The sequence below is a fragment of the Moschus berezovskii genome, chromosome 20, assembly GCF_049115385.1.
Source record: "Moschus berezovskii isolate FMDL1 chromosome 20, NW_MosBer_1.0, whole genome shotgun sequence".
Lineage (NCBI taxonomy): Eukaryota > Metazoa > Chordata > Mammalia > Artiodactyla > Moschidae > Moschus > Moschus berezovskii.
In genome coordinates, this window is record NC_142479.1 from 31,789,956 (window position 1) to 31,815,489 (window position 25,534).

General features: G+C 44.0%; 1 protein-coding gene across 2 annotated transcripts in view; it reads left to right on the forward strand.

Moving 5' to 3' along the window:
• The window catches only part of NLK (nemo like kinase), a 137,068-nt gene extending 126,977 nt beyond the window's left edge, over positions 1-10,091 (forward strand). The window contains exons 9-12 of one of the 2 annotated variants that reach the window (XR_016035469.1): positions 5,247-5,445; positions 6,363-6,456; positions 8,312-8,438; positions 9,532-10,091. Coding sequence is in view for 1 of the 2 variants with exons in the window: in XM_055401711.2 (XP_055257686.1) it covers positions 5,247-5,445; positions 6,363-6,456; positions 8,312-8,366 (348 nt within the window). In the remaining variant the exon portion in view is untranslated. Of the gene's footprint in view, positions 1-5,246; positions 5,446-6,362; positions 6,457-8,311 lie in introns of both variants that reach the window. The other variant, XM_055401711.2, reaches the window with a different exon arrangement.
• The last annotated feature ends 15,443 nt before the right edge of the window (positions 10,092-25,534 follow it).

The window sequence follows — 25,534 nt, forward strand, 5'->3', positions numbered from 1 at the left end:
TGGAAAAGACCCTGATGCTGGGAAAGATTGAAGGCAGGAGGAGATGGGGACAACAGAGGATGAGATGGTTGAATAGCATCACCAATTCAGTGGGCATGAATTTGAGCAGTTGGTGAAGGACAGGGAAGCCTGGTGTGCTGCAGTCCACGTGGTCGCAAAGAGTCAGGCACAACTAAGTGGCTGAACAAGAACCAGTCAGAGTGATCAAGTTATTTCTATCACATTTACTGGTACAAAGTGGTTTTTTTGTTTGGTGTTTTCCTTTTGTTTGTTTACTTTGGTATGTGAGGTTCTTAGTGATCAGGAAGCAAGATAAAGTAGCAGTTCTTTCTCACAGTCCCTCCTTGTGGTCAAGTTCCTGCCATTAAGGACAGTTTCAGCCACATAACTTGCTGAATGAGCTGGTGATTTAGTGTCATTAGTTTGATATTTTATTTGGCAAGTTTATCTGTATAGCTTGCACAGGAGATTTTGATTAATACATAAAGACCTTTTGTATGGTTAACAAAACTAGAGGCACATGAATTTCAGGTTTCAGAGGTAATTTCTGTCTGCCCATAGAGGATTTTCTAAAGGCCCTGAGGTTAAGTTTACTTTTATGTGTCAAGCATATGTTACTCTCTTTATTAGTTCTACTTAGATTAGGAATGAGGAACCATGTAATTCACCTGTCCCAGGTTTTACCTGCAGTTCTTGTAGCTGTAAGGTATCCTCTTTCTCTGAGATCCCACGTTTATTAATGACCATGACCTGCTGAGAGCTCGTAGTCTTTACAGCTCTAGGGCCCTTTTCCTAAGCCACAGAGTGGATGCCATGCTCATCTCCCCAGAGGCCTTTCAGATTTCAGTTCTGCATGTGAAATGTAGTCCTTATTCTTCAGCAGTGGGATTGTCACACTTAATTAAACTAAACTTCTGGTGTGGTCATAGTTACAAATTAGATTTATCTACAAAAAGGAGGTTTGATTTATCTAGTAAGGAGGACAGGGTCTTACTGAATTTAGTTTATGAATGATTTATTAGGGATTCGTTTCTTACTAGTTACAAGAGTTCTGTATTTAGCTTAAAGAATGTTTCATTCCGATTTTGTCCTGTTAAATTTGAGAGTTAGTGATACATTAGAAAGAAATGAGAATTTTTTTAAAAGCCATTAAAATAGAACATTAACCATAATTAAATAAGTTTATTTAATCCATTTAGTCTGAAGTAGTTAATTCTTATTTTGTTGATCTTGGGTTAAGCAGTCTATTACCTTGCGTCTGCTCCTTGTGGCTGTCTGTAGTGATGATAAGCAGCTGTACCCATGAGTTTGTACCCCAGAGACGACAGTCAGGAGTACCTGATCACATTTCTTTACGGAGATCCTTGTGATGCTTCATATGGAAGACTCAACTCCTGATCTTTTATCTTGTAGCAGGAGCCTTTACGCAAATATAAGGAAAAAGCAGAAACAACCAGGGGATGATAAGATGAAAGGGTGCTGGTTCTTTTATTATAATAATAATACAACAATACTGAAAAGGATGGAGTACAATAAATAATTTTAAAAGATGTTAATTAACTATTACCTCAAAATAGTGAAGACATTAAACAAATCTCCAGAGACCTTAATTTATCTAAAGACAATAAACAGTTATAAGCAATATTTTAAAAGTACAAGAATAATTATTAGGAATTTAGACAATTATTCATTTTTCTCTTGATGAACAAAAGCATATCTGTTATCTTAACACACACATCTTTCTTTCATCACACGTTCTTTTATGCTTTTTAAATACATATGTACTTTAACCCAAAGGTATTTGCCATCTTTTTTTTTAACCGTTTGTTGATGGCTGCTAAATAATGTATTAATTAAGAGCCTAGGTATATTAAAATTATGTTGCCCATATATCCAGAGACCACATATTAACTCAATATTAGTAAGGTCTTAATTGCTGGGAGAAATATCAATAACCTCAGATATGCAGATGACACCACCCTGATGGCAGAAAGTGAAGAGCAACTAAAAAGCCTATTGATGAAAGTGAAAGAGGAGAGTGAAAAGGTTGGCTTGAAGCTCAACATTCAGAAAACTAAGATCATGGCATCTGGTTCCATCACTTCATGGGAAATAGATGGGAAAACAGTGCAAACAGTGTCAGACTTTATTTTTGGGCTCCAAAATCACTGCGAATGCTGATTGCAGCCATGAAATTAAAAGACGCTTACTCCTTGGAAGGAAAGTTGTGACCAACCTAGATAGTATATTAAAAAGCAGAGACATTACTTTGCCAACAAAGGTCCATCTAGTCAAGACTGTGGTTTTTCCAGTGGTCATGTATGGATGTGAGAGTTGAAGATGTGAAGAAAGCTGATCGCCAAAGAATGGATGCTTTAGAACTGTGGTGTTGGAGAAGACTCTTGAGAGTCCCTTGGACTGCAAGGAGATCCAACCAGCCCATTCTAAAGGAGATCAATCCTGGGTGTTCATTGGAAGGACTGATGCTAAAGCTGAAACTCCATTACTTTGGCCGCCTCATGCGAAGAGTTGACTCACTGGAAAAGACTCTGATGCTGGGAAGGATTGGGGGCGGGAGGAGACGGGGACGACAGAGAATGAGATGGCTGGATGGCATCACTGACTCGATGGACATGAGTTTGAATGAACTCCAGGAGTTGGTGATCGACAGGGAGGCCTGGCGTGCTGTGATTCATGGGGTTGTGGAGAGTCGGACACGACTGAGCGACTGAACTGAACTGAACTGAATGTTAACTAAGAATTAGGAGTTTAAATTTTAGGTTGATTCATTAAGTCTTTAGAATTTTTAGCATACAAAAAACTAATTTCTTTTTAGAAATACATTACCTATTATCATGTATCTAATTTAGTTGAACACATAATTTTTCCAGTAGGAAAAAAATTCAAATGATTAGTCTTTTTATGAGGGAAAAAAAACCTAAAATTTATGCAAATCAGAATAATAGCATTATTTATACATGACAGTAAAATCAGAAAACAGGTGGGTGTTATCTTTCCATTTCTTTTTATAGTCTTTAACATGTTATTATTGTTTCTAAAAGCCAGTTGCAATAGGAGTTTGCTTTATTTGATTTTAAGAGATCTCATAATATGATGTATTAACTCCTTTCAGAAGTATACACGTACATCCATTTATATTTGTAAAATGGAAAATTTTATCACTCTTATTCAAAACTTAGAAGAGCCAATTTTGATAAAGCAACAGAATCGCATAAAAACAAGTATCCATACCTATTACAAATGTTGATCAAGAAACAAGATGTAATTAAGACATAGAGGACATAATTATGCAACATCAGATACTTCAAAAGAAAATCACTATTAAATCTGAGAAATTTTGAGATTTTTTTTTTCACTTCAGTTTTACAGGATAGTTTTTCAGTGTTCTCACCCCTTACAAAGTGACAGTCTCCTTTCTTTAACTTTGTTTCAGAAGTCCCAAAGAGAATTTAATTTTGTTTAGGGAAATGAAAATTGATCACTGCATGCGATTTGATTTACTTTTTGTTCAAAGGCTTTTCTTTTGTAAGGTGAGACACTTCAGAGGACCCGGCACTAGTGCACACAGAATATACAGACACAGAGCATGCCATCCCTAGTTAGGAAAACACCAGAGTCTCTTCAGGTATGCCTCTGAAATGTTTGGAAATATCAGAATCCCCAGACAAACAAGACTAACAGTGAAACCAGATTCCATCTGCTGGTTCACAGCTGACAGGGACCCAGTTTCTGACATCTGCCGCCTGACAGAAATGACTTAATGGTTGTATGATAAAACCCAGATTCAATCACTCCTGCCACCAGTTTGGACATGATCAGCCATGCTCACTCAGAAACAGAAATAGACTTGGTCAGTAACCAGATACAGTGGGCAAAAGCCAAAGAGCTCTCGACCCTGCACGTGAGACTGGCTGGAGATGCTGTGGACTCAGAGGGGTCCAGACCCAGGCAAGGTGTACTGTCCTGTATTTTTTGGTTCTGACAGTAGACCTTGATCCCAGTGGAGCCTCTGGGTATAGTTGGACTCATTTAGGAAAAAAGAAACGGTTTAGTTGCTAAGCATGTTAGTGTGTCAGACTTCAGAAAGGCTATGTCACCAAATAACAAAACACAACAAGCAGCAAAAGGAATAAATCCAGGTTGTAAAGTTCACATTCAACTCTTCTTGGTAGATCAACAGCCGATTTCTCTTGTTACCGTATCCCAAAAGATCATAGCATGGCTTTTTAATATTAACATAGCAAAAAATCAGAGATAATGTGTTTTTCTAGGGAATCCAGGTTTAGGGAAATATTTAACGTCTATTATTTGAGGGACCAGAATCAGTTGGAGGATCCAGTTATTTTGGGTTTGAATGCAAATGGTTTTCTCTTTTTCACTTGTGTTATGTGAAGTACTGGCAGACTGGAAGCAGGGCAGAGGGTCAGTTTGTGTCCTACTCTCTACTACTGAGTCATCCTTAAATCCTTTAAAATCCACTTTCTCTCAGTAGTACTGACATATCCACTGAGCTACAAGAAGGGACAGCTTTATTCTTTTTTCATGGAGAAGCAAGTTTAAAAGTTTATGGTGTATGTAACTGGAAACTAGTACACTCAGTATTCTGATCTGAGGTGCCAGAAAACCCCATGCTGCTGATATTCACACTGGGATGGATATCAAAACATGGCATGCAGGCTATTAGCTGCTGCCTAACCCCAGCAGCTTTCAGTCAGGCTTTTGCTCAAGTTGATTTGGTATCCAGGAGGATAAAAGTTTCAAGCAGCTTTGTAAAATTGCCACCATGATCACATCTTTTCTAAGAGCTGAAACATATTTAGAAAATACAACTGTTACTTAAAATGTAAATGTATCCCTTCCAAAGCATTGCATATTTAAATATCATGATATTTATCATTTTCGACCCTGCACACATCCATTTCGAGGTAGGAAACTTTTCAGGATTTCAGCAGAAAGTTGTTTCTAAGTGCTTTCTGGCAGTGTGTGGTGGTTTATAACAGTAGCTTCTTGTCTTACGTCAGAAACGCCCTCTACTGCTATATTACCTGCCTTTAAATTCAATTATCCTCTTAGCCTCAACCATCTGCAGTCAACCCTCTATGCAGGATGTACCGTAAATTAAGTGTAAGTTGTGTAAAGCAGCCACTGTGGCTCATGAAAGATCCTGTATGGACAGTTCTGTCTATCTGTAGTGTTGATGTGCTGGTCTCTCAATTTGATTTCAGTCCAAAAGAATATCCGCTAAGGATGCCTTAGCCCACCCCTACCTAGATGAAGGGCGACTACGATATCACACGTGTATGTGTAAATGTTGCTTTTCCACCTCTACTGGAAGAGTTTATACCAGTGACTTTGAGCCCATCACCAACCCCAAATTCGATGACACTTTTGAGAAGAACCTCAGTTCTGTTCGACAGGTTAAAGGTGAGTGTGTTTTTTGGCCTTCTGCCAGGTGGGATGACTGTAACATTTTGTTATGTGACTGGAAAGCTGAGGTCTGGATGGTGATCAAAGCTCCTTTATATGTTTATTTTTAAAAACTTGCATATAGCCGTTTGTCCAGAGTATATAAGCCAAGAAAGCTATGTGTGTTATAAAAACATTGATTTTATATCCAAGGGAAGGTCTGGCAGAGGAATGAACATTTTGTTCTTGTTTTTAGAGCTGACTTACTGTGACTCAGTATATTTAATATGTATTCACTCAGTGTGATTGCATGGAATGAAACATATTGGACTTTTTTATATAACATGCAAAGCTTTAAAAAGAATAAACAGCCACTGGGGGAATCATTCCTTAGATGATGACAAGAAGAGGATTTCTGATGGTCTAGTCATAAAATTTCCTGACACGATCTCCTACTGGGGTGGGGGTTAATGACATCCAAAATTCTGAGTGGTTTTCAGTGTCTGCTCTAAGACATTTTAGAAAAGGATTGTCCCCAAAGTGACCAGCCTGAAACTATGTACCTAAATACCAACTCAGGTTTTTTAAGTGATTTTCAAAAAGGCAATAATTACCAGCAGTTTAGAAGAGCTTGTTTATAATGCCAACCCAGTAGAGGCACTCTCAAATTTATACACTATTTTACACCTCCCACGGGTGGGATTTCCAGCCCCTGTAATGCCACTTTGGGGGGGGTTGGCCTGCATTTAGCAGCACCTGTCGTCTTGGTTTTTAGGAAAATTCCACTGAATTCTGCCTGAGAGATGACGTGTGTGTTTGATTTAACTAAACCACTAGGAAATGCCGTTCAGATGCTGACGAGAGTTAACCCAAGAATCCACTGTTCCCAGGCCTGCAAATTGGCATGGGTTGTATGATGTTTGTTTTCTCCGCAGAAATCATTCACCAGTTCATTTTGGAACAGCAGAAAGGAAACAGAGTGCCTCTCTGCATCAACCCTCAGTCTGCTGCTTTTAAGAGCTTTATTAGGTAACTATATGTAATTCTAACTTCCTTGTTAGAATTGAAAGGATGCCATTGTGAGTTTATCATTCAGCATATTTCTTGTTTTATTTAGATTAGATAACATGAATAAAAGGTCCAACAGAAAGTTTCTGAGTTTTGACTTTAGTCAAAAGCACATGTAAAATGTGAACATGTGTTTCCACTCTGACTTCAGCTCACTGTGGTTGCCTTGGCAGTTTTTCCCCAGATGACCATTATGCTGCCTGATCAAGTGTGTGGGGATCATCCTTCTGCACCAACCACTGTCCTGGAGTTGGACATGGTCACCTCAGTCCCCACTAGCAAAAAAATCATATTTTCTAGGTGGACTGCTGATAGATTAGAAGAGAAGCCAACAGTCTGATTGGCTCAAGAGCCATAACCCTCCTCTAGAACCTAGCGAGGCTCATTCTCTTTCTGTTTGTCCTTTCTTTCTTCATTTCTTTTCCCTGACTCCTTGTATCAATCATGGTCCATCAGGAGAAAGAAACCCACTTAGTAATATGAACAGGGAAACTTTAATAACAAGCATTAACTAGGAAAAGATGGCTAACACGCAAAGGCATGGAAGAGGATGCTGAGGAGTCCGAAGCAGCAAATGCAGAAAAGCAAGCACTCCCTCTGGACCAAGGGAGAGTGAACAGAGAGAAACTGAGAACTCAGAGGAAGCCCCTCCACCCCAGGCTAATAAGATTTGGACCTTTTTGGAGAGTAGCTAGCTGCCACAGGAACACAGCATTGAGGGTGGTGAAGAAACTTTTCAAAAGGGGTGGGCTGAGCTGGTGCATCAGAGAGCCTGCTGGGAGCAGAGAAAGTCTGGGTAGACCAAAGCCCCCCGCCCCGCCAAAAAAAAGGCACACCGGAACCTGGAAGGAAAACAGCTTCCTAATGCCGTGGCCTTGAAGCGCCCCTTTAGCGCCCTCTGTTGACAAATGCTCACATCAAGCCGGGTGGCAAAGGAAAAAGGTGCACAGGTCTGGCTGGGGTATCAGAGCAGCGTGTAGGGGGTCTTTGATCTGAGAGGCCATGCTCTTCCTGCCCTTCTCCCACTCCTTTTTCCTCTCCTCCTCGCTTCTCTTTCCCTTCCCCTCACACTTCCTCCTTTTAAGTGGCCTGGATATAGTGTTGAAGGGAATTGAATTTACTGAACCAAGGTCAAGAATTTTTTAAGTCATCTTTCATTCCTTCCATGTATGCTTCCATAGAAAGAAGGAATGAAGTTGCATTTTTACTTCTCTATGGTTTTAAATTACTTTGTTTCAAATTTTTCCCTAAGAGTCAGTGACCCAGTCAGTCAGGTGTTTTAATGCCTTTCAGGTGCAAGTTATTCATTATCCTGGGCCCCGAGGAAGCAGGGTGACACCAGCCGCCTCAAGTCTATAATCTTAGTTGGCAACATTAGACAGACCTGTGAAATAACCGACAAAACAGATCTGTGGATAACAAGTGCTAAATGATTATCAATTAAAACTTTATAAAAGAATGCTTATGAGGCTCATTCAAAATAGGTCCCCACTTAAAATCACCTTGAGAAGCTACTTTTAAATGGATAATTCTGTATCCTTTAATTTTTCCCAGTTTATTATAGGCATTATTATTTGTAATAGCTTCCATTCGTATTATGAAGTAGGCTCCATGGAAAGCACTTTACACAGACTGTCTCATTTATTCACCCCCATATCCTCTGGAAGTGGACGGATGCACCCTTAGAGAAGTGAAACAAAACTCCAGGAATGGACTTGACCCTATTTTTTTTTTTTAGAGGAAGTTGGGGAAACAGGCAGCAGCATTGCCCTTTTGTGGTGCTTACAGCTGGCTCACCGTGTCTCTTCTCTTCCAGTTCCACTGTCGCTCAGCCGTCTGAGATGCCCCCATCTCCTCTGGTGTGGGAGTGACGGTGGAAGATAATGTACTACTGAAGATGTTATGTAGCTCTCCACTGGAGTCTGGGATTTGCAATTCTGGAGGTTAATCATGCTTGTACTGTAATTTTACTAATGAAGTTTTAAATTAACAACCACTACTTGTATGATAGGAATAATATTTAGAAATGTTACTAGACTTTTAATCTTGTAAAGTGGTTGTGCTTTTAGAAGAAAAAATATTTTACCCAGAGTTGCACATGTTTTATGAATTTAGTGCAGCTGTTATGGCTCACCTCAGAACAAAAGAGAATTGAACCAAATTTGGGAGTTTGGGGTTTTTGTGTTTGTTTTTTCTTTTTTAAAAATATGAAGTGAGATTGTTCACACACACACACAAAGGACAGTCATACATTTTGATATTTGAGCCATTCCTGAAAATTTGGGGTTTTCTAAAACAAAAGAATCTAGAAACCTTGCCTGTGACCAATCATGGAGCCACGTGAGCTGATCGTGGCTGCACCTGGGGGGGGTGGGGGAGGGGGGCATGCCACCTAATGATCAAGCCCTATAATTAGCTTCTCATTAGAGCCGTGACGGTGATGTGTGCTGTCTAAAATCCAATGTTGTGGGTAGAGAGAATGAGTTTGTGACTAGGAGAGACTAAACTTTTGTTTTCCTTACCCAGTATAAATATATATATATATATTTAATCTATTTTTATTAGAAGTTTTTCTGCTCTTTCTTACATAAAAGAATCCCCGAGCATGCATCTTTCATGTGTGTAAATAATTCATTTCTGGGCTAATTTCAAAAGAATCCCAACATTGCTGTATAGAGAGAGAACTAGCTTGCACATCTTAGGTCTGTGAAATTTTGTGAGACTTTTCCTGCACTGGACAGTAAAAAAAAAATAAAGATAAAAACAAATTAAAAAAAAAATTTAAGCCACAAAAAAAGGCACATAGGGAATTATGTCAAATGTGTTTGTGTCCTTAGGCAAAGCTGTGGGAGTCTTGAAATGTCACAGTAGTAAATAACTTATTACTTTTTGACAAATTCTTTTTTCTGTTGGAACACTGAATTCTTCTGTGCATATGTATATATGAATACAAATTGAAGGCCTCTACCTCCTGGAGTTATACAACTTGGCTTGTTTACCTCCACATGCTGATGATGACTATTTTTTTTTTTTAAGTTCAATGTGGAGACTTGAAACTTGAATGTCCCTTCCAACTTTTATATTAAAAATAAAAAGACAAGAAAATTGAAGATCGTTTTTCACCTGTACAAGGAATACTAATGGATCGTCTTAAAATTGGTCTAGGAAAAAACCTTGGTGTGTGTTATGGACAATTAACTGTTAAAGTTATTGTAAGTTATCTGTATTTAGCAGAGTATTTTCATCTTGAGTAATCTGAGCTGAATTTGAAGACTATTAATAAGTTATGTTTGGAAGTTTTAACTTCAATGAAGTAATTATTTGCTGTGAAAGAAACAAACATTGAATTACTAAACAAAGATGGTGCAATATCTTTGTTTTCTTTTTATGAGGCTCCTGAGAATCAACCCAACTGAAGCATTTCAATTCACTTGAATGAGAAACGTGTTTAGTATCAAAAGAGCCCAAGAAGACACTGGTGTGAAAGGTACAATCTCAGAGGTTGGTCAATTACCGTGGCACACTTACTGGTCACTTTGTACAATGTAGATTCGAAGTACAGTGGTGAAAACATTAAATGTGACATTTGAAAAAGATGTGTCAGCCGTTTTATTTCAGTTCCTTTATTTTCTCTTCCGTACAGCTTGCAGCCTGCATTTGCAAAGTTTTGAGACATTACCTATTTATATTTCCATTTCAATTTTTGAGGAAATTAGTTGTGGATTTTTTTAAAACCTTCTCAGAGACTTTAGATTGCCAAAAACATACTCAGAGATACTGTGATTTAAATATATGCAATTTGAATGTCTTTCCAGACCTTAGAGTCTATCTAACCTAGTGGTTTTCAAACTTTTCTTAATCCTATTTTCATGTGAAATCAAACTCCAATATAGTAGAGTCCATTATATTAAACAAAAGTGGATTGCTCCAGAGCAGCAGACTGCTCAGGGGGCTTGACCCCTCCCTCCACTTCCTTTCTGCCTCCTGCTCTTGGCATCCCAGAGGTACTTCTGCTAAAGAAGTAGTCCCAGCTGGGTGGTGATGTGATCAAGACCCAATGCCAGACTGCCTGTCTGGTACCAGTCTATCGTGTTCAGAATACTTTCCCTGAGGCTGGATAAAACTACTCTTGGGGTTGTAGATACCATGTGTACTTCTTCATAGGTAAGTATTAGAGAAAACTTGTTGGACCTATTCCCACTAAAACCTGTTCATCTAACCAGGGGATTTGTGCCTTGTTCTTTAATTTAAAATTGTTGATAATTGCAAAAATGTGCAGTCTATACAGCCAGTAATCAGTATGGACAGATAAGTCAGGGCTGGAAGCAGCTGCAGTTTGTTTGCAATTTATTAAGTTATAAGAACCTGGAAGATGGAGATAATCTCTTGAGCTAGCTCATATGATTTGGAATTTTGATTTTATTTTTTCTGTAAGGTGAGTCATTTTAAATATTACTTATGTTAAAATACATTAAAGAATAGGATGCACAACTTGCATGGATTTTAAATTAAGACAGCTTGGGGTGGGGGGCTGTTGTCTCGACAGCACAGCAGTAAATGGACACGTTTAGTGTCTTCTCTGCAGTGACTCTTGCACCTCTCCTTCCTCAGATCTTTCTTTCGCTTCTGAAACATGCTTTTTTTCTCTTAGGGGCCACAACTCTCCCATACAGGCTCCTTCCTTTATCCTAACGTGTTGTGTTCTCTGGGCTAGGGATCAGTCCTGGGTTTTCATCCCACTCTAAAGTCAAAGGTTCTTGACGGTTACTCGGTAGAATCACCTGGAGAACTTTCAGAAATTTCACGGCTGCACCCCAGAATCTCTGGAGGCAAGGTGAGACATCAATTTGTTGTGGTTTGTTTTTGTTTAAGTTGTTCCAGTGTGCAGCCAAGATCCATTGCTGGACACACTCTCCTTGTGACCTCATCTACCCTCCTGCCTTCGTTGACTATAAGAGAATGACCCCAAATCTTACCTCTGTACCCAGATTCTTCTACTAGGTAGCTACTAGAAATTTCCACTTGGGTATCTTATAGGTCCTCACCCATGTCAAAAATGAAATTAAAAGACTTCCCTGCAGGTCCACTGGCTAAGATTCTGTGCTCCCACTGCAGGGGGCCTGGGTTCAATCCCTGGTCAGGGAACTATATCCCACATGCCACAACTAAGGCCCAGCGCAGTGAAATAAGTTATTTTTAAAAAGTGAAATTAACGTTTCTTCCCTCATCATTCTTATTGCCCAATTAGCTCTTTTTCCCACTTCCTCGACTAGCAAAGTAGCCGAGGCTTAACCAGCTAGGGCCATCCTGAGCACTTCATGAGCAACTGTGGAAGGGAAACGACCTGCTTGGGGGCAAGAGGGGCAAAGTTGTGCCCTGAGTCAGCCTATTCACATTCAGATGGGTCCAGTGCCAGGGTAGTGCTCCTCACAGCAGATCACCAGGCTTTTCTTTTTTGCCAGGTGAGATGGAAGCGAATGACTCCAGTTAGTGCTCTGTCTGCTCCATACCCCTCAACCCTGGGCTTCACCATCCACCCACTTCAGTTCAGTTCAGTTCAGTCGCTCAGTCGTGTCCGACTCTCCGCGACCCCATGAATCACAGCACACCAGGCCTCCCTGTCCATCACCAACTCCCGGAGTTCACCCAAACTCATGTCCACAGAGTCAGTGATGCCATCCAGCCATCTCATTCTCTGTCGTCCCCATCTCCTCCCGCCCCCAGCCTTTCCCAGCATCAGAGTCTTTTCCAGTGAGTCAGCTCCACCCACTTACATAAGCCCCAAATCAGAGTCCTCACTCCCATCTCAGCTCCAGAATTCACGCACATTTTGCATCCCACTCTTTGATATACTTTTACCTCAATGTTTTAAATGACACACCATTAAGGAAAAAACAGTAGAAAATTTCCAGTGAATAAGTTAAATGCTGTTCAATCTTGTTTTCCGTTTGGGGACCAGGGCTGAATTGAAGAGACTTATACTACTCACTGATTTAACATCCAGTTTTTTGTCTCTCAGGTTTAAAATATTTTGAGAATCAAACACCTAAGTGATAACATTTTCTTGTGACCTTTGCCAGTGAGTGAATAATGCCCAGATACTTGGAAAAAAGTGGTAAATTACATTTTCAGGTTGCTGTCGGTAGAATGTTTAAGACACAGGTCTTCTTGCCAAGAGGTCAGTGTTTATCTTCAGCAGCCGACTTCAACAGATTCAAACAGTGGTCAGCCTGCTGCTGTCTCAGGGAAATACTCAAAGATCTCTAAGTAAGAAAAATGGGTTTATTTTTACTTATGTTTTGATAATACTCATTTTCACAGCTCTTCATCTCCACAGCCAACTATTTTTATCCATTTCTTAATTATAGCAATTACACCTTTAAAAAAAAAATGAGCAGCTTTACCTTAGAGTTTCTGAGAATGCTTATCCTTGAGAACAAAAATCTTAATAAAGACAATATTGTGATTTATTTTTAAAAACTATATTGTGGGGGCTTCCCTGGTGACTCAGTGGTAAAGAATCTGCCTGTTACTGCAGGAGACACAGGTTTTGATCCCTGGTCCAGGAGGATCCCACATGCCCCAGAGCAGCTAAGCCCGTGCGTCGCAACTACTGAAGCCCATGCACCTAGAACCCGTGCTCCAGCACAGGAGAAGCAACAGCAGTGAGAAGCCCGCCCACCGCTACTGGAGAGGAGCCTCCGCTTGCCTCCTGTCCTGTGCCTTGCCCTGTCCTGTCCACTGGACTGATGTGGACGGTTGTTCCACATGAACACGGAGCTAAAGCTTTTAATTTGAGCCACTTCCTTATTATGAAAGCAAACAATGAGTAACTTGAATTTATTATCTCTTACCTATATTTTTATCCTTTGTCATGTCTTTTCCATGAAGAAAAATAACTCAAGGTAGAACCAGTTAACCAGGTTCCCCCAGATAAGCCGTTGCTCGTATGTGTAGTAGTACAGGATTTCTAAATCATTTTTCACTTCACTACACATGTTTTAAAAGAAAGATATTCAAACCACGTTTTAAAAAACTAACCGTTTTTTTTCCATCCACTAGACACATTGAAAAAAATCAAGAGGTATTTAGCTATACAAGCTTCCTCACTTTTACCAGATTCAGATGTGGCCCTGTCTAGTCTTGTGAACCTTTATTCATTCTATATTTACCAAAACTCATCATTCAATTATTTTTACCAACAACGGTCTTAAAAGTTAACGTCTCATATACATCATCAGAGCTTTCTAGGTGGCTCAGATGGTAAAGAACCCACCTGCAATCCAGGAGACCTGGGTTTGATCCCTGGGTTTGCAAGATCCCCTGGAGGAGGTCATGGTAACCCACTCCAGTATTCTTGCCTGGAGAATCCCCATGGACAGAGGAGCCTGGTGGACTGACTAGTTTGCCATGGGATGGCAAACAGTCAGACATGACTGAGCAGCTAAACACAGCATACATCATCCTACAGGTTGCAAATAAAGACCAGTAGAATGACCAAATCATTAACACCCATGCTTTTTCATCTAACTATCAAGAATCAGGTTAAGCTCAGTTTTGCAACTGGTTGTGTTCAGACCTTTTTAAGTGCAGCAAAAATATTTGAACTTCTATTTCAAGCAATATAGATGATATTTACAAACAAACAACTAAACAGAAAACATGTGGAGGTTCCTTAAGAAACTACAAATAGTTACCATATGATTCAGCAATCCCATTCCTGGGCATATATCCAGAAAAGACAAAAGCTGTAATTCACACAGATACAAGCACCCCAGTGTTCACAGCAGCACTATTTACAACAGCCAAGACACGGAAGCAACCTAAGTGTCCATCAACAGATGAATGGATAAAGATGTACATATATACAATGGAATATTAGTCATAAGTCATGCCATTTGCAGCAACATGGATGGACCTACAGATTAGCATACAGTGAAATAAGTCAGAGAAAAACAAATACGGTATCATATGTAGAATCTAACAAAAAGTACAAATGTACTTATTTACAAAACAAATTCACCAACACAGAAAACAAACTTATGGTAAGGAGAATGGAGGGGAGGGATAAATTGGGAGTGTGAGATTAATAGATGTACGTTACCATATACAAAATAAAAGATTTACTGTACTACACAGGGAACTATATTCAATATGTTCTAATAAACCATATATATGGATGCATGTATATAACTGAGTCACTGCTGTACACCTGAAACACTTATAAATCAGCTATACATCACCAACAATAAAAAGTTACATAAACACCCAGGATTTCTTGATGATTATAACAAACATTAAATCACTGAGCTTACAGAAAGAGGGGATTCTTTAAAGACCTAGAAGATCATGAGCCACTACTTCCCTAAGGCCTTTTGCCAACTAGTAAAAATAATGTTTATTGACTTACTACTATATGCCAGACCCTGCTCCAAGTACTTTACAACAGCCCTGTAATGTGGGTACTATTAGCTCCATCTTTCAGAGAAAGACTGAGGCACAAAGAAGTCAAAATCTTGGCTAATAACAGCTACAAGGAAGACAGGATATGTGGCCTTGAGCAAGATACAGAATTAAAATAGGCTCCTACATGTAGTTGAGACGTTAACAGGGCTATACCTTCAGTAAAAACTCTGTCAGGAAAAAAAATAATCCTACCTGCCACAGTGAAATGTATCTGTTACAGCCTCAGCTTCCGGTGGGGAAAAAGCCCTCCACAGAAATTGAAACCACAAATGTGCCCTTACATTCATCAGATTTCAGATTTATGCTGCCATCAAGGCTTAGGAAACTCAAATCAAGGTATTAACCTAAAACGCCCTCAGTTGGTAGTGCCCTGGGGTGTCTGGCAAAAGCAAACACAGATGCTCTTTTGAGGGAAATGCAGGCTTAACTAAGGCTCCAGAGATTCTGGTAGACAGAGCCCACCCAAACAGGAACTCACAACCCAAATTACAAAGCACAGGGAAATAAGCCACTATACGTAAGAGCTTCCCTGGTGGCTCAGCTGGTGAAGAATCCACCTCCAATGCAGGTTCAATCCCTGGGTTGGGAAGATTCCCTGAAGGAAGGCATGGCAACCCACTCCAGTACTCTTGCCTGGAGAATCCCCTTGGACAGAGGAGCCTGGCGGGCTACATCCATGGGGTGGCAAAGAGTCAGCCACAACTGAGCTACGAAGCACAGCATGACTAAGCACATACGTAAGTTCAGTTCAGTTCAGTTCAGTTCATTCACTCAGTCGTGTCCGACTCTCCGCGACCCCATGAATCACAGCACGCCAGGCCTCCCTGTCCATCACCAACTCCCGGAGTTCACTTAAACCCACGTCCACAGAGTCGGTGATGCCATCCAGCCATCTCATTCTCGGTCGTCCCCTTCTCCTCCCGCCCCCAACCTTTCCCAGCATCAGAGTCTTTTCCAGTGAGTCTTACATAAGAGACAATTACAAATCAAGTACTTCAGATACTGGAAGTACTGGATGCAGAATACAAACTGATTATGCTTAAAGAATATTTAGAGGGTTTCCCAGTGGTAAAGAGTCCACGTGCCAGTGCAGGGACACGGGTTTGATCCCTGATCTGGGAAGACCCTACATGCTGCAGGGCAACTAAGCCCATACACCACAACTACTAGGCCTGTGCTCTAGAGCCGGGGAGTCGCAACTACTGAAGCCCACGCCCTAGAGCCTGTGCTCTGCGGCAAGAGAAGACGCAATTAGAAGCCCATGCGCTGAAACTAGAGAGTAGCCTCCACCTGCCACAACTAGAGAAGAGCTCACCCAGCAATGAAGACCCACTACAGCCAGATTTAAAAAGTCCTAATGAGGTGGATGAACCTAGAACCTATTGTACAGTGACGTAAGTCAGAAAGAGAAAAATATCATATATTAACGCATATAGGCAGAATTTAGAAACATGGTACTGAGGAACCTACTGGTGGGACAGCAATGGAGATGCAGACACAGAACAGACTTGTGGACACTGCGGGAAGGACGAATTGAGAGAACAGTGTGGAAACATATGCATCACCATATGTAAAACAGACAGCCAGTGGGAATGTGCCACATGACGCAGGCAGCTCAAACCCAGTGCTCTGTGACAGCCTAGAGGGGTGGGATGGAGTGGGAGGTCGGAGAGAGGTTCAGGAGGGAGGGGACATAGGTATACCCATGGCTGATTCACGTTGATGTACGGCAGAAACAAACACGACATTGTAAAGCAATTATCCTCCAATTAAAAATCAATATTTTTATTTAAATGAAGGTATCCAAAAGCCAATCAAGGACTAAAATCACTGAAATATCACCAGGCAAATCTGAAAGGAAATCAACTCACACAAATGAAAAATAAAGTCACTGAAAGTAAAAATAAACAGCAGATTGAACACAAAAACTAAAACTTGTGAAAACTTACTCAGGATACACTGCCTCGTATACAGCAGAAATAACAAAAATGCACAGAAAATAATAAAAAGATATTGACACTTGAGGGGTAGAGTGAAAAAGGTCTATATAAAATTGGAGTTCCAAAGATAAAAGGATACAGGAGGGGCAATATTAAATAATAGCTGAAATTGTCTTGCATTTGATCATAGTTAGGAATCATTGACCGGAGAAGGCAATGGCAAGCCACTCCAGTACTATTGCCTAGAAAATCCCATGGATGGAGGAGCCTGGTAGGCTGTAGTCCATGGGGTCGCTAAGGGTCGGACACGACTGAGCGACTTCACTTTCACTTTTCACTTTCACACACTGGAGAAGGAAATGGCAACCCACTCCAGTGTTCTTGCCTGGAGAATCCCAGGGACGGGGGAGCCTGGTGGGCTTCCGTCTATGGGGTCACACAGAGTCGGACACGACTGAAGTGACTTAGCAGCAGCAGGAATCATTGAATTTAGGAAGCACAACAAATCATAAGCAGGATAGACAGTTCATGGCAGCTTTATTGACAACAGCCAAGATACAGAAGTCACTAAACTGTCCATCAGTTGGCAAACCAGGCAAAGCAAGAAGACTGGCCAAAGGAAACCTAAAAGAAGTGCCCCATAAAAGTGTCTCAAACTACCACAGGGATGCCCATGGGTCTATCCATACATGCTCTTTTTCCTCCTAATAAACACTTTGCTTCACTACTATCCATCTCTATGTGGAAATTCATTTCTACACAGCTCACTGGCCCCTGGTGGTCTAGTAGCTAGGATTCTGTGCTCTTACGGCTCATGGCCGGACTTCGATCTCTGCCCGGGAACCAAAATCCTGCTTCAAGCTGAGACCATCTGAGATCAGTCTTAGCCTCGAGCACACGAGCATGTGCTGAGCCTGGTGAGCCTTCTTGCTAGCAAGTCCGCTCCTTCCCTCCAGTAGTAGGTAGAAGAACCACTTCTTTTTGCCATTCTGGGCAAGGTCCTGGGGTTTCCCAGGCTGAGCCCCTGTCTACATCCCCACTCCCTGACAACAGCACCCAGAACAAGCTGTTTGCCATGCTGCCTGAGTGCCCCTCAATGTTCTCAGCAAAGCACTCGGGTTTTCCCGGCAGCATCTGCACCCACACCGGGAGCCTTCCCTAACCTCATGCTGCCTCTGCATGCCGGCCCCAGGCATCAGACCGACCATCTGCCCATCTGTAAGGGACGGTAGTCTCTGCCTGTGGCGTGAGTGGAGGGCACACCTACAGCCACAGCACTGGCTCTGTGGACGGCTGACCCCTCAGAAGGCTGGACCATTTGCTCTCCTCCCCCCACACCTGACACACAGTCATGACAAGGTGACACTAGCGGCCGGGCGTCCAGTCAGGAGGGGGCCCAGGGGCCAGCACCTGGCACCAAATCGGATGTGCCTTTCCACCGGCCGTGGATACACAGAATGTGAGGACTTCGTGTCTAAAAAATAATCCGAGCCCACTAGAAGCGGAACCCCACATGCAGGGTGACAGCCCTCTGGACACAGGCTCGGCAGCTTGTGTGCAGGCACTGGCCACACCAGCGCTTCCTGCCTGCGACCTCCAGGCCTCCCTGGTGGGCACAGCTGGACCGGCACTCCACGGGCTTCCCCCAAGAGCCTGAGGAACCAACCCTGGCAGGCCCTGGGGACAAAAGTTGTCACTCCATCAACGCCCGTCAGCGCCCACTTCCCAGTGACCAGGAGAAGGAAGGCTGGCGAAGTCTGAGGCCCAGCATCAGCGAAGCTCAACCCACCCCCACCACAGGACCCCCTCAAGCCCGCTCACTCAGGCCCACCAGCTGCACCTCCTGGTGCCCAAGTACCCACCCCGCACGGACCCACATTCCTGGTGTGGACGTGCATGTACACAAGCTGCCCTGTCATGTCCTCTTCCCACGTGTGACACCCTCTCCAACCCTGTCCTTCCTGACAACAGCCTGGACCTCGCACATCCTGGGGAGGAAGGAGGCGGCCAGCCTGTCCTACCTGACCCCTGGGGGTCCAGACACAGGGCTCAGGGGCTCAGCGCTGTATCCAGATGATTCCAAGGTGGGATGAACCTGCCACCGCCCACTGGGGCTTCCCCATCTCCGATTCAGGAAACAGGAGGACCCGCCAAACCGAGCCCGTCCCTGGGCTCCTCTGCAAAGCTGCTTCGATTCCCTGATTCCCTCTCCTGACCCTGCAGATCCCCACAAGACCCCCTCTGCCCTGTTCTGAGCAACTCAATAGTCAATCCACACTGCCATCACCCCTCGAACAGACCGGGAAGGTGCAGCTCCGAGAAGGCAAGTAACCTGTTCAGAAGCACAGATGTGGGGCCACAGAGCAGGGTCTGTACCTCCCAACCCCCGATCAGGGCCCACTCCCGGCAGCTTCCACTTCCCCGCTCTGAGGGGACGAGCTCACAGAGCCTCCTCTTAGGGGGCTTAGCTTTGCAAAACCACCTCAGTGGGACTCATGTTACAAGACCTTTTAACAGGATTTGTCTTACAGTCCTGTTTTGGGGGTCACCTGGGAGGTTTGTCACCCCAAAGGGGGTTCAGCCTCATGTCACCAGGGAGGCTTTTTTGGGTCACGCTCACCACTGCTCGTCCACTCCCAGCTCAGACCTAAGGAGATCCCCTGGGGCCCTGAGCCCTGTGGGTCCACCTGGGTGCCCACTCCCCTCCTGCCTGGTCCCTCCCTCTAATGTCCCCTGCAGGGTCATCAGGAACTCTTACCCACCTAGGGCAGGCTGGCCCCTCTGTCCTGGGCGGGGAGCTCCCCAGTGTCAGTGGGAAAAAACAAGAGGTAGCCGTGGGGCCTCCCTCACGCAGCTCAACAGCCAGCACGTACCTGCCGACCTCATCGCACTCGCCCAGGCCCAGGCGGGGATCAGGGACTTCCAACCTCCCCTTGTTTCATTTCACCCCAGTGGTGTCCATGGGGGAGTTGCTAGGCAGCTCTGTGCTGGCTGCACAGAGAGAACGTTAGTTCACACACCCCTCCCGTGGGGCTCTCTCAAGCAGGCACCTCCAGGATTTTGGAGCGCACCTGGGCAGGCACCCAGCAGCCCATGCGGCTCACGTGGGCAGACACATTCAAGAGCATAGGACTTACCTGAGCAGCCCATGGGGCTCCCCTGGGGAGACTCCTCCCAGGGCACGGGCCCACTTGGGCAGGCACCCCAGCAAGGCTGGGCACACAGGAACCCCACACAGAGCCCTGGTTGCAGAGCACCCTGCCACACCTGTTGGTCAGAGCTGACCCTGAGCACCTCAGAGAAGGACCTGAACAAACAGCAGCCCCTGGACATGTCAGTGACCCTGGGTGGCCTCCCTCCACTGGCTTTTCTAGAGGCTTTCACTGCACCTAGGCACCAGGCCTTGTCTCCGGCCACCACCCCTCCTCGCCCTGACTCCTAGATCCTGGGAAGGCACCAAGCAGCCCACGGGGCTCTCATGGGTAGCCCCCTCCAGGGCACAGGGTCCGTCTGGGCAGGCACCTCCTCAGAGCTCAGCACAGAGCCCTCACAGCTCAGCACAGAGCCCTCACAGCAGAGGACCCCAGCCAACCTGTTGATCAGAGCTGACCATGAGCACCTCAGAGCAGGATTTCAACTAACAAACAGCAGTTCCTGGACAGGTCTGTGACCCTGGGCTTCACTCTGTGCGACCTCCCTCCATTGGGTCTTCCAGAGGCTTCCACAGCACCTAGGGTACCAGGCCCCTGCCTCCACCCACTACCTCTCCTCTCCCTGACACTCAGATCCCTCTCCAGAGGAGAGGGTCTTCTTGAAATTGTCTCCCACTCGTGGGCCAGAGCTGCAGTCCCATATCCATCCTGACCCTGAGGACCTACACCTGTTCCTTGGACCTGGCTGGCATAGCAAGTCCCATTTTTCTGCAACTATGAGCTGGTGGCTCAGTTTTAAAGAAGCCACCTGCAATGCAGGAGACTGGGGTTTGACCCCTGGGTTGGGAAGATCCCCTGGAGAAGGGAATAGTTACCCACTCCAGTATTCTTGCTGGAGAATCCCATGGACAGAGGCTGGTGGGTTACAATTCATTTGTAGTTTCTTAAGGAACCTCCACACTGTTTTTCATATAGCTTATTTTTCAAAAAAATATCGAACTACCTAAATCGCCTGTCTACATAGGACCTCAGTCATCTCCTAAAATGAGAGGACCGTTTTATACAAACATAGTGGGTTGAATGGTGGCCCCAAAAGATGTGTCCCCTAGAGTCCATGAAGGGACGTTACCTGAAAAAAAGGGTATTTGCAGAACGAGTGATGGATCTGGGATAAGGTCAGCCCGGATCAGGGTGGAGGAAAGGGCTTGGAAACACACCAGTGGCAGCATGCACGCAGGCCGCAGGGGATGTTTCCATTCACCTGTCTGCGCTATCCCTTCTTTCGTGGCTCCCGCTGCCTTTTTTCTTGCTTCCTCACTTCTGCCTAGGCAGAACTGACAGCAGCAGGTGACAGCTCCTCTTCGTTAGCAGGTGTCAGTCCAGCAACTCCTGCAGAAAGTCCAGCGGAGGCCCGCTCAGACCGGGCCACACCCTCGGCCGTGGCCCCTCCTCCCACCCGTCAGTCCCGGCCGGCCCCGCCCACCCGCAGCCGCTGGCGGGACGGGGGGCGTGGCCTGAGGAGGACCCGTGTCCCACTCCGTGCGACCCCATGGACTGCAGCCTGCCGGGCTCCTCCGTCCATGCGATTTCCCAGGCAAGAATACTGGAGTGGATTGCCATTTCCCTCTCCAGGGGATCTTCCCGACCCTGGGACTGACCCCGAGTCTCCCTCATTGCAGGCAGACTCCTTACCGCCTGAGCCACCAGACGGAGGGGTTGGAGGGGGTTTCCAGGCCTCGATCCAAACACCCGGGAAGGGCTGACCGGCTGAGTCAGACTGCCCAGGTTGGACAATTCTCGCCCATCCAGGGCTCGGAAAAGTGAAAGTGGCTCAGTCGTGTGGGACTCTGCGACCCCATGGACTGTAGCCTACCAGGGAAGCCCTACAAATCCTGCCTTTCCTTTGTTAAATTTATTTCCAGTAACTTTGATGGAATTGTTTTCAGATTTTTCACTGCTAATATAGAAATTACAACTGATTTTTGTATATTATTAATTATCCTAAAATCTGGATGAACTCATTAATTAGTCATAACAGTTTTTTAAACGCATTCCACTTAGCTTATAATAAAGTTTAATGTCCTCTGGAAAAACACTGTTATCAAATTTTTATATAGTTTTCATGTTTTTCTTGAGGAAAAATAATGAATTTCATTATTCCTGAGGCAATAAAGAAAAGTTTTCAGTTCTTTTTTTTTTTAATTGATGATGCCATTTAATAAGGAACACTTTTATTTGGGGGCAGTGAAGTGACTTAGCAGCAGCAGCAGCAGTAGTCCTGGCTATCTGTGTCCCGGCAAAAAAAACTTCTGAAAAAATGTCAAATCTACTGAAAAACAGAGGAAGCAGAGGTGGCCCAGTGGCTAAGATTCCAGGCTCCCAGTGCAAGTTGCCTGGGCTCCATCCCTGGTCAGAGAACTAGATCCCATGTGCTACAAGTAAGACCTGGTGCCACCAAATAAATAAAGGAAGGAAATATGTGTAAATAAAAAAGTAGAAAGGGTATAGTAAAACTCCATACATGCTTCATCTAGGCTTAGCAGTTTTAAACCCTTGCCACATTTGCTTTATTGCTTATATACTTTTTGCTAAAACGTAACACTTCACTCCTAATGTATCTCCTAATAACATAATTACAATTATCATACTTAAGAAATTTAACAATTAGTATGTTACCTAATGTACAAGATATACTCAAATTTCTCCAGCTGTCCCCAAAATTTTAAATTTTCATTTTTAGCTTTTATTTTTCCAATTCAGAATCTAGCCAGGATGTCTTGGCACTTGCTTCTCATGTCTTCTTAGCATCCTTTAATATAGAAGTGTCCCTTTGCCTTTTCTTTCATGGCATTTGGCATTTATGAAGGTGCAAGGCCAATTATTATGTAGAATTTTCTGTACAAAGATTTGGATTTTTATGACTGTTTCCTCATGATTAGATTTAGGTTAAACATTTCTGGAAAGATTTATTACAGAGATGATGTGGTATACTCCCTACTCCATCAAACCTGGAGACACAAATGTTTGTCCCACTTTTGATGATACTAAATTTGATCACTTGATCAAAGTTGTGGTCGCCAGACTGCCCTGTGGTGAAGGTACCTTTTCTCTTTGTAATTAAGTGATCTATGGAGAGAAATGCCGAGACCACATCTTGTTCCTCAGTAAATTCATCCAGTACCATCTACTGATGATCTCTGCCCCAGTTATTTATTACATTCCGTTCCGTTCCGTCGCTCAGTCGTGTCCAACTCTATGCGACCCCGTGGACTGTAGCCTACCAGGCTTCTCCGTCCATGGGATTCTGCAGGCAGGAATACTGGAGTGGTTTACCATTTCCTTCTCCAGGGGATCCTCCCGACCCAGGGATTGAACCCGGGTCTCCCGCATTGGAGGCAGACACTTTAACCTCTGAGCCACCAGGGAAGCCCATTTATTACATTAGTGGTTGGATAATAGTGATTCCCTAATTCTATCCTTTCCTCTACACTGTGCTTGCTTAATCTTTTGAGTCATGTCCAACTCTTTGTGACCCCATAGCCTGTGGCCCACCAGTCTCCTCTGTCCATGGGATTTCCCAGGCAAGAATACTACAGTGGGTTGCCATTTCCTTCTCCACTTCTACACTATAGATTCAGACATATAGTGAAGGATTCATCAGACTTTCTGAGAATGTGCACATACCTTCCAAAAAGATTCTGAAAATGCCCCTAACAGAGCTGTGGTAAAGACTGCTCATGGACCCTGAACTCTCCTCTTCCTCCTTCCCTGGCACAAGGCCAGACTATATCCCCAGGCCGCTGGTGGGAAGATGTGGGCACCTGTCTAAATCCTCTCCGATGGAATGTGACGGAAAGAGCTGTGTACACTCCCAGGCCTTAGGGTGACCCATACACCCCCTGATGCTTCCTTTCCTCACTCACTAGAACCCACAGCTACCTGGCCTTGACCACAAAGGTGGCAATGCCTTAGAGCAGGAGTCAGTAAACTACAACAGCCACAAGTCAAACCAAGCCCAATGCCTGGTTTTGTAAATAAAGTTTTAGTGGAACACAGCCAGGCTCACCCATGTACATGTCGCCTATAGCTGTTCACATACAACAAATGGCAGCATTGAGCAGCTGAGACAGAGATGAGCCCACAAACACTAAAATACTGTCTGCTCTGTTTATAGCAAACGTTTGCCAACCATTGCTTTAATGTATACAGTAGGCACTCCATAAGTGAGAAATACTTTCATTAAATGGGCCCCACTACTTCCACCACCAAATGTACTTGAGACACATCTATCTTGATAAAAGCCTGACATACTTCCAGCCCTTTCCTTTGTTAACTACTAAAGTTCTAGAAATACACAATCTAGTGATAAACACTAATATCTTGCTTCCAGCCTCCCCAGCTCCCGACACCCACCACATCAGTCCACCTTGCACACACAGGGGCCAGAGCAATCTTCCTGGAACACTGCTGTAATCCCACCTACCTGTTTCCCTGCTGCCTTGATATCAAATCAAAAGACTTACTACGCTTAGCTTGCCAGCCCCAGTAACCTGACACTCTCTTCCGCAAATCAAACTTAACCCCAGTCCTACCTGAGAGCCAGGGCTGGGACCAGGTGAGGCTGCGTGAGAAACCTCGGGCACACAATTTGGATGGGCACCCAAATCAGTCATCGGAACAGATAATATTTTCATGCAGTATTTTTAAAAGTCAACATGAATGCAAAAAGAGTTACAAACAACAAAAGACCCAAATTTTAAACGAGTCTTTCAGAATTAACCCCCACCTGCTCTGCATGAGATCAGTTTCTTTGACACGAAAAGGAGGTAATCACTCAAGTCAGGGGGCCAGGTTTTACTCTGCCCAGGTAAAACCCACGGATCTGCAGAGAGATCCTTCTGAATCTCACCCCCCAACCCCATAATCCAGCCTCCTTGCTCTGCTTCCAGCACTGACAGAATCTTAGCTCTTGCTAATGAAGACAATGTTTTAGCTTTGAGGTGTGGAGCCCCCTGCTGACTCTAGAGCCAGGTCTAATCGCTTTCCATTAGCAGCAGAACCTCTTGACATTTGCTGTGTCTATATCCTGCCATCGGTGGGCTGTTCTTACACCCAGTGATCCATCCCTTCATAATTTCACTGGGTGACCATCTCTGTCTCCGTGGGCAGAGAAGCCTCACTGTCACATGTAGTTCACTCAACAATGACCCCGGCCTTGTTTTAGTAAAATAAAGATGCCGGTGGCACAGTCTTTGTGGTTCAGGAACCCAGACGCTAGCAGGAAAGGTGCAGACAGGTACTCAGATTGGTGAAAACAATCAGTGAAAAGAACGAACGTCTCAGAGGCTCAGAGACAGCAGCGACCCCCACTCAGAGGCAGTCAGGGCAGGGGGCCATTGGGCCTTAAAACAACTAGGGATGGAGGCTGGGCCAGGGTGAGGAGGGTGGGAGCATTTTAAGGAGAAAGAAGAGTGAAACAAG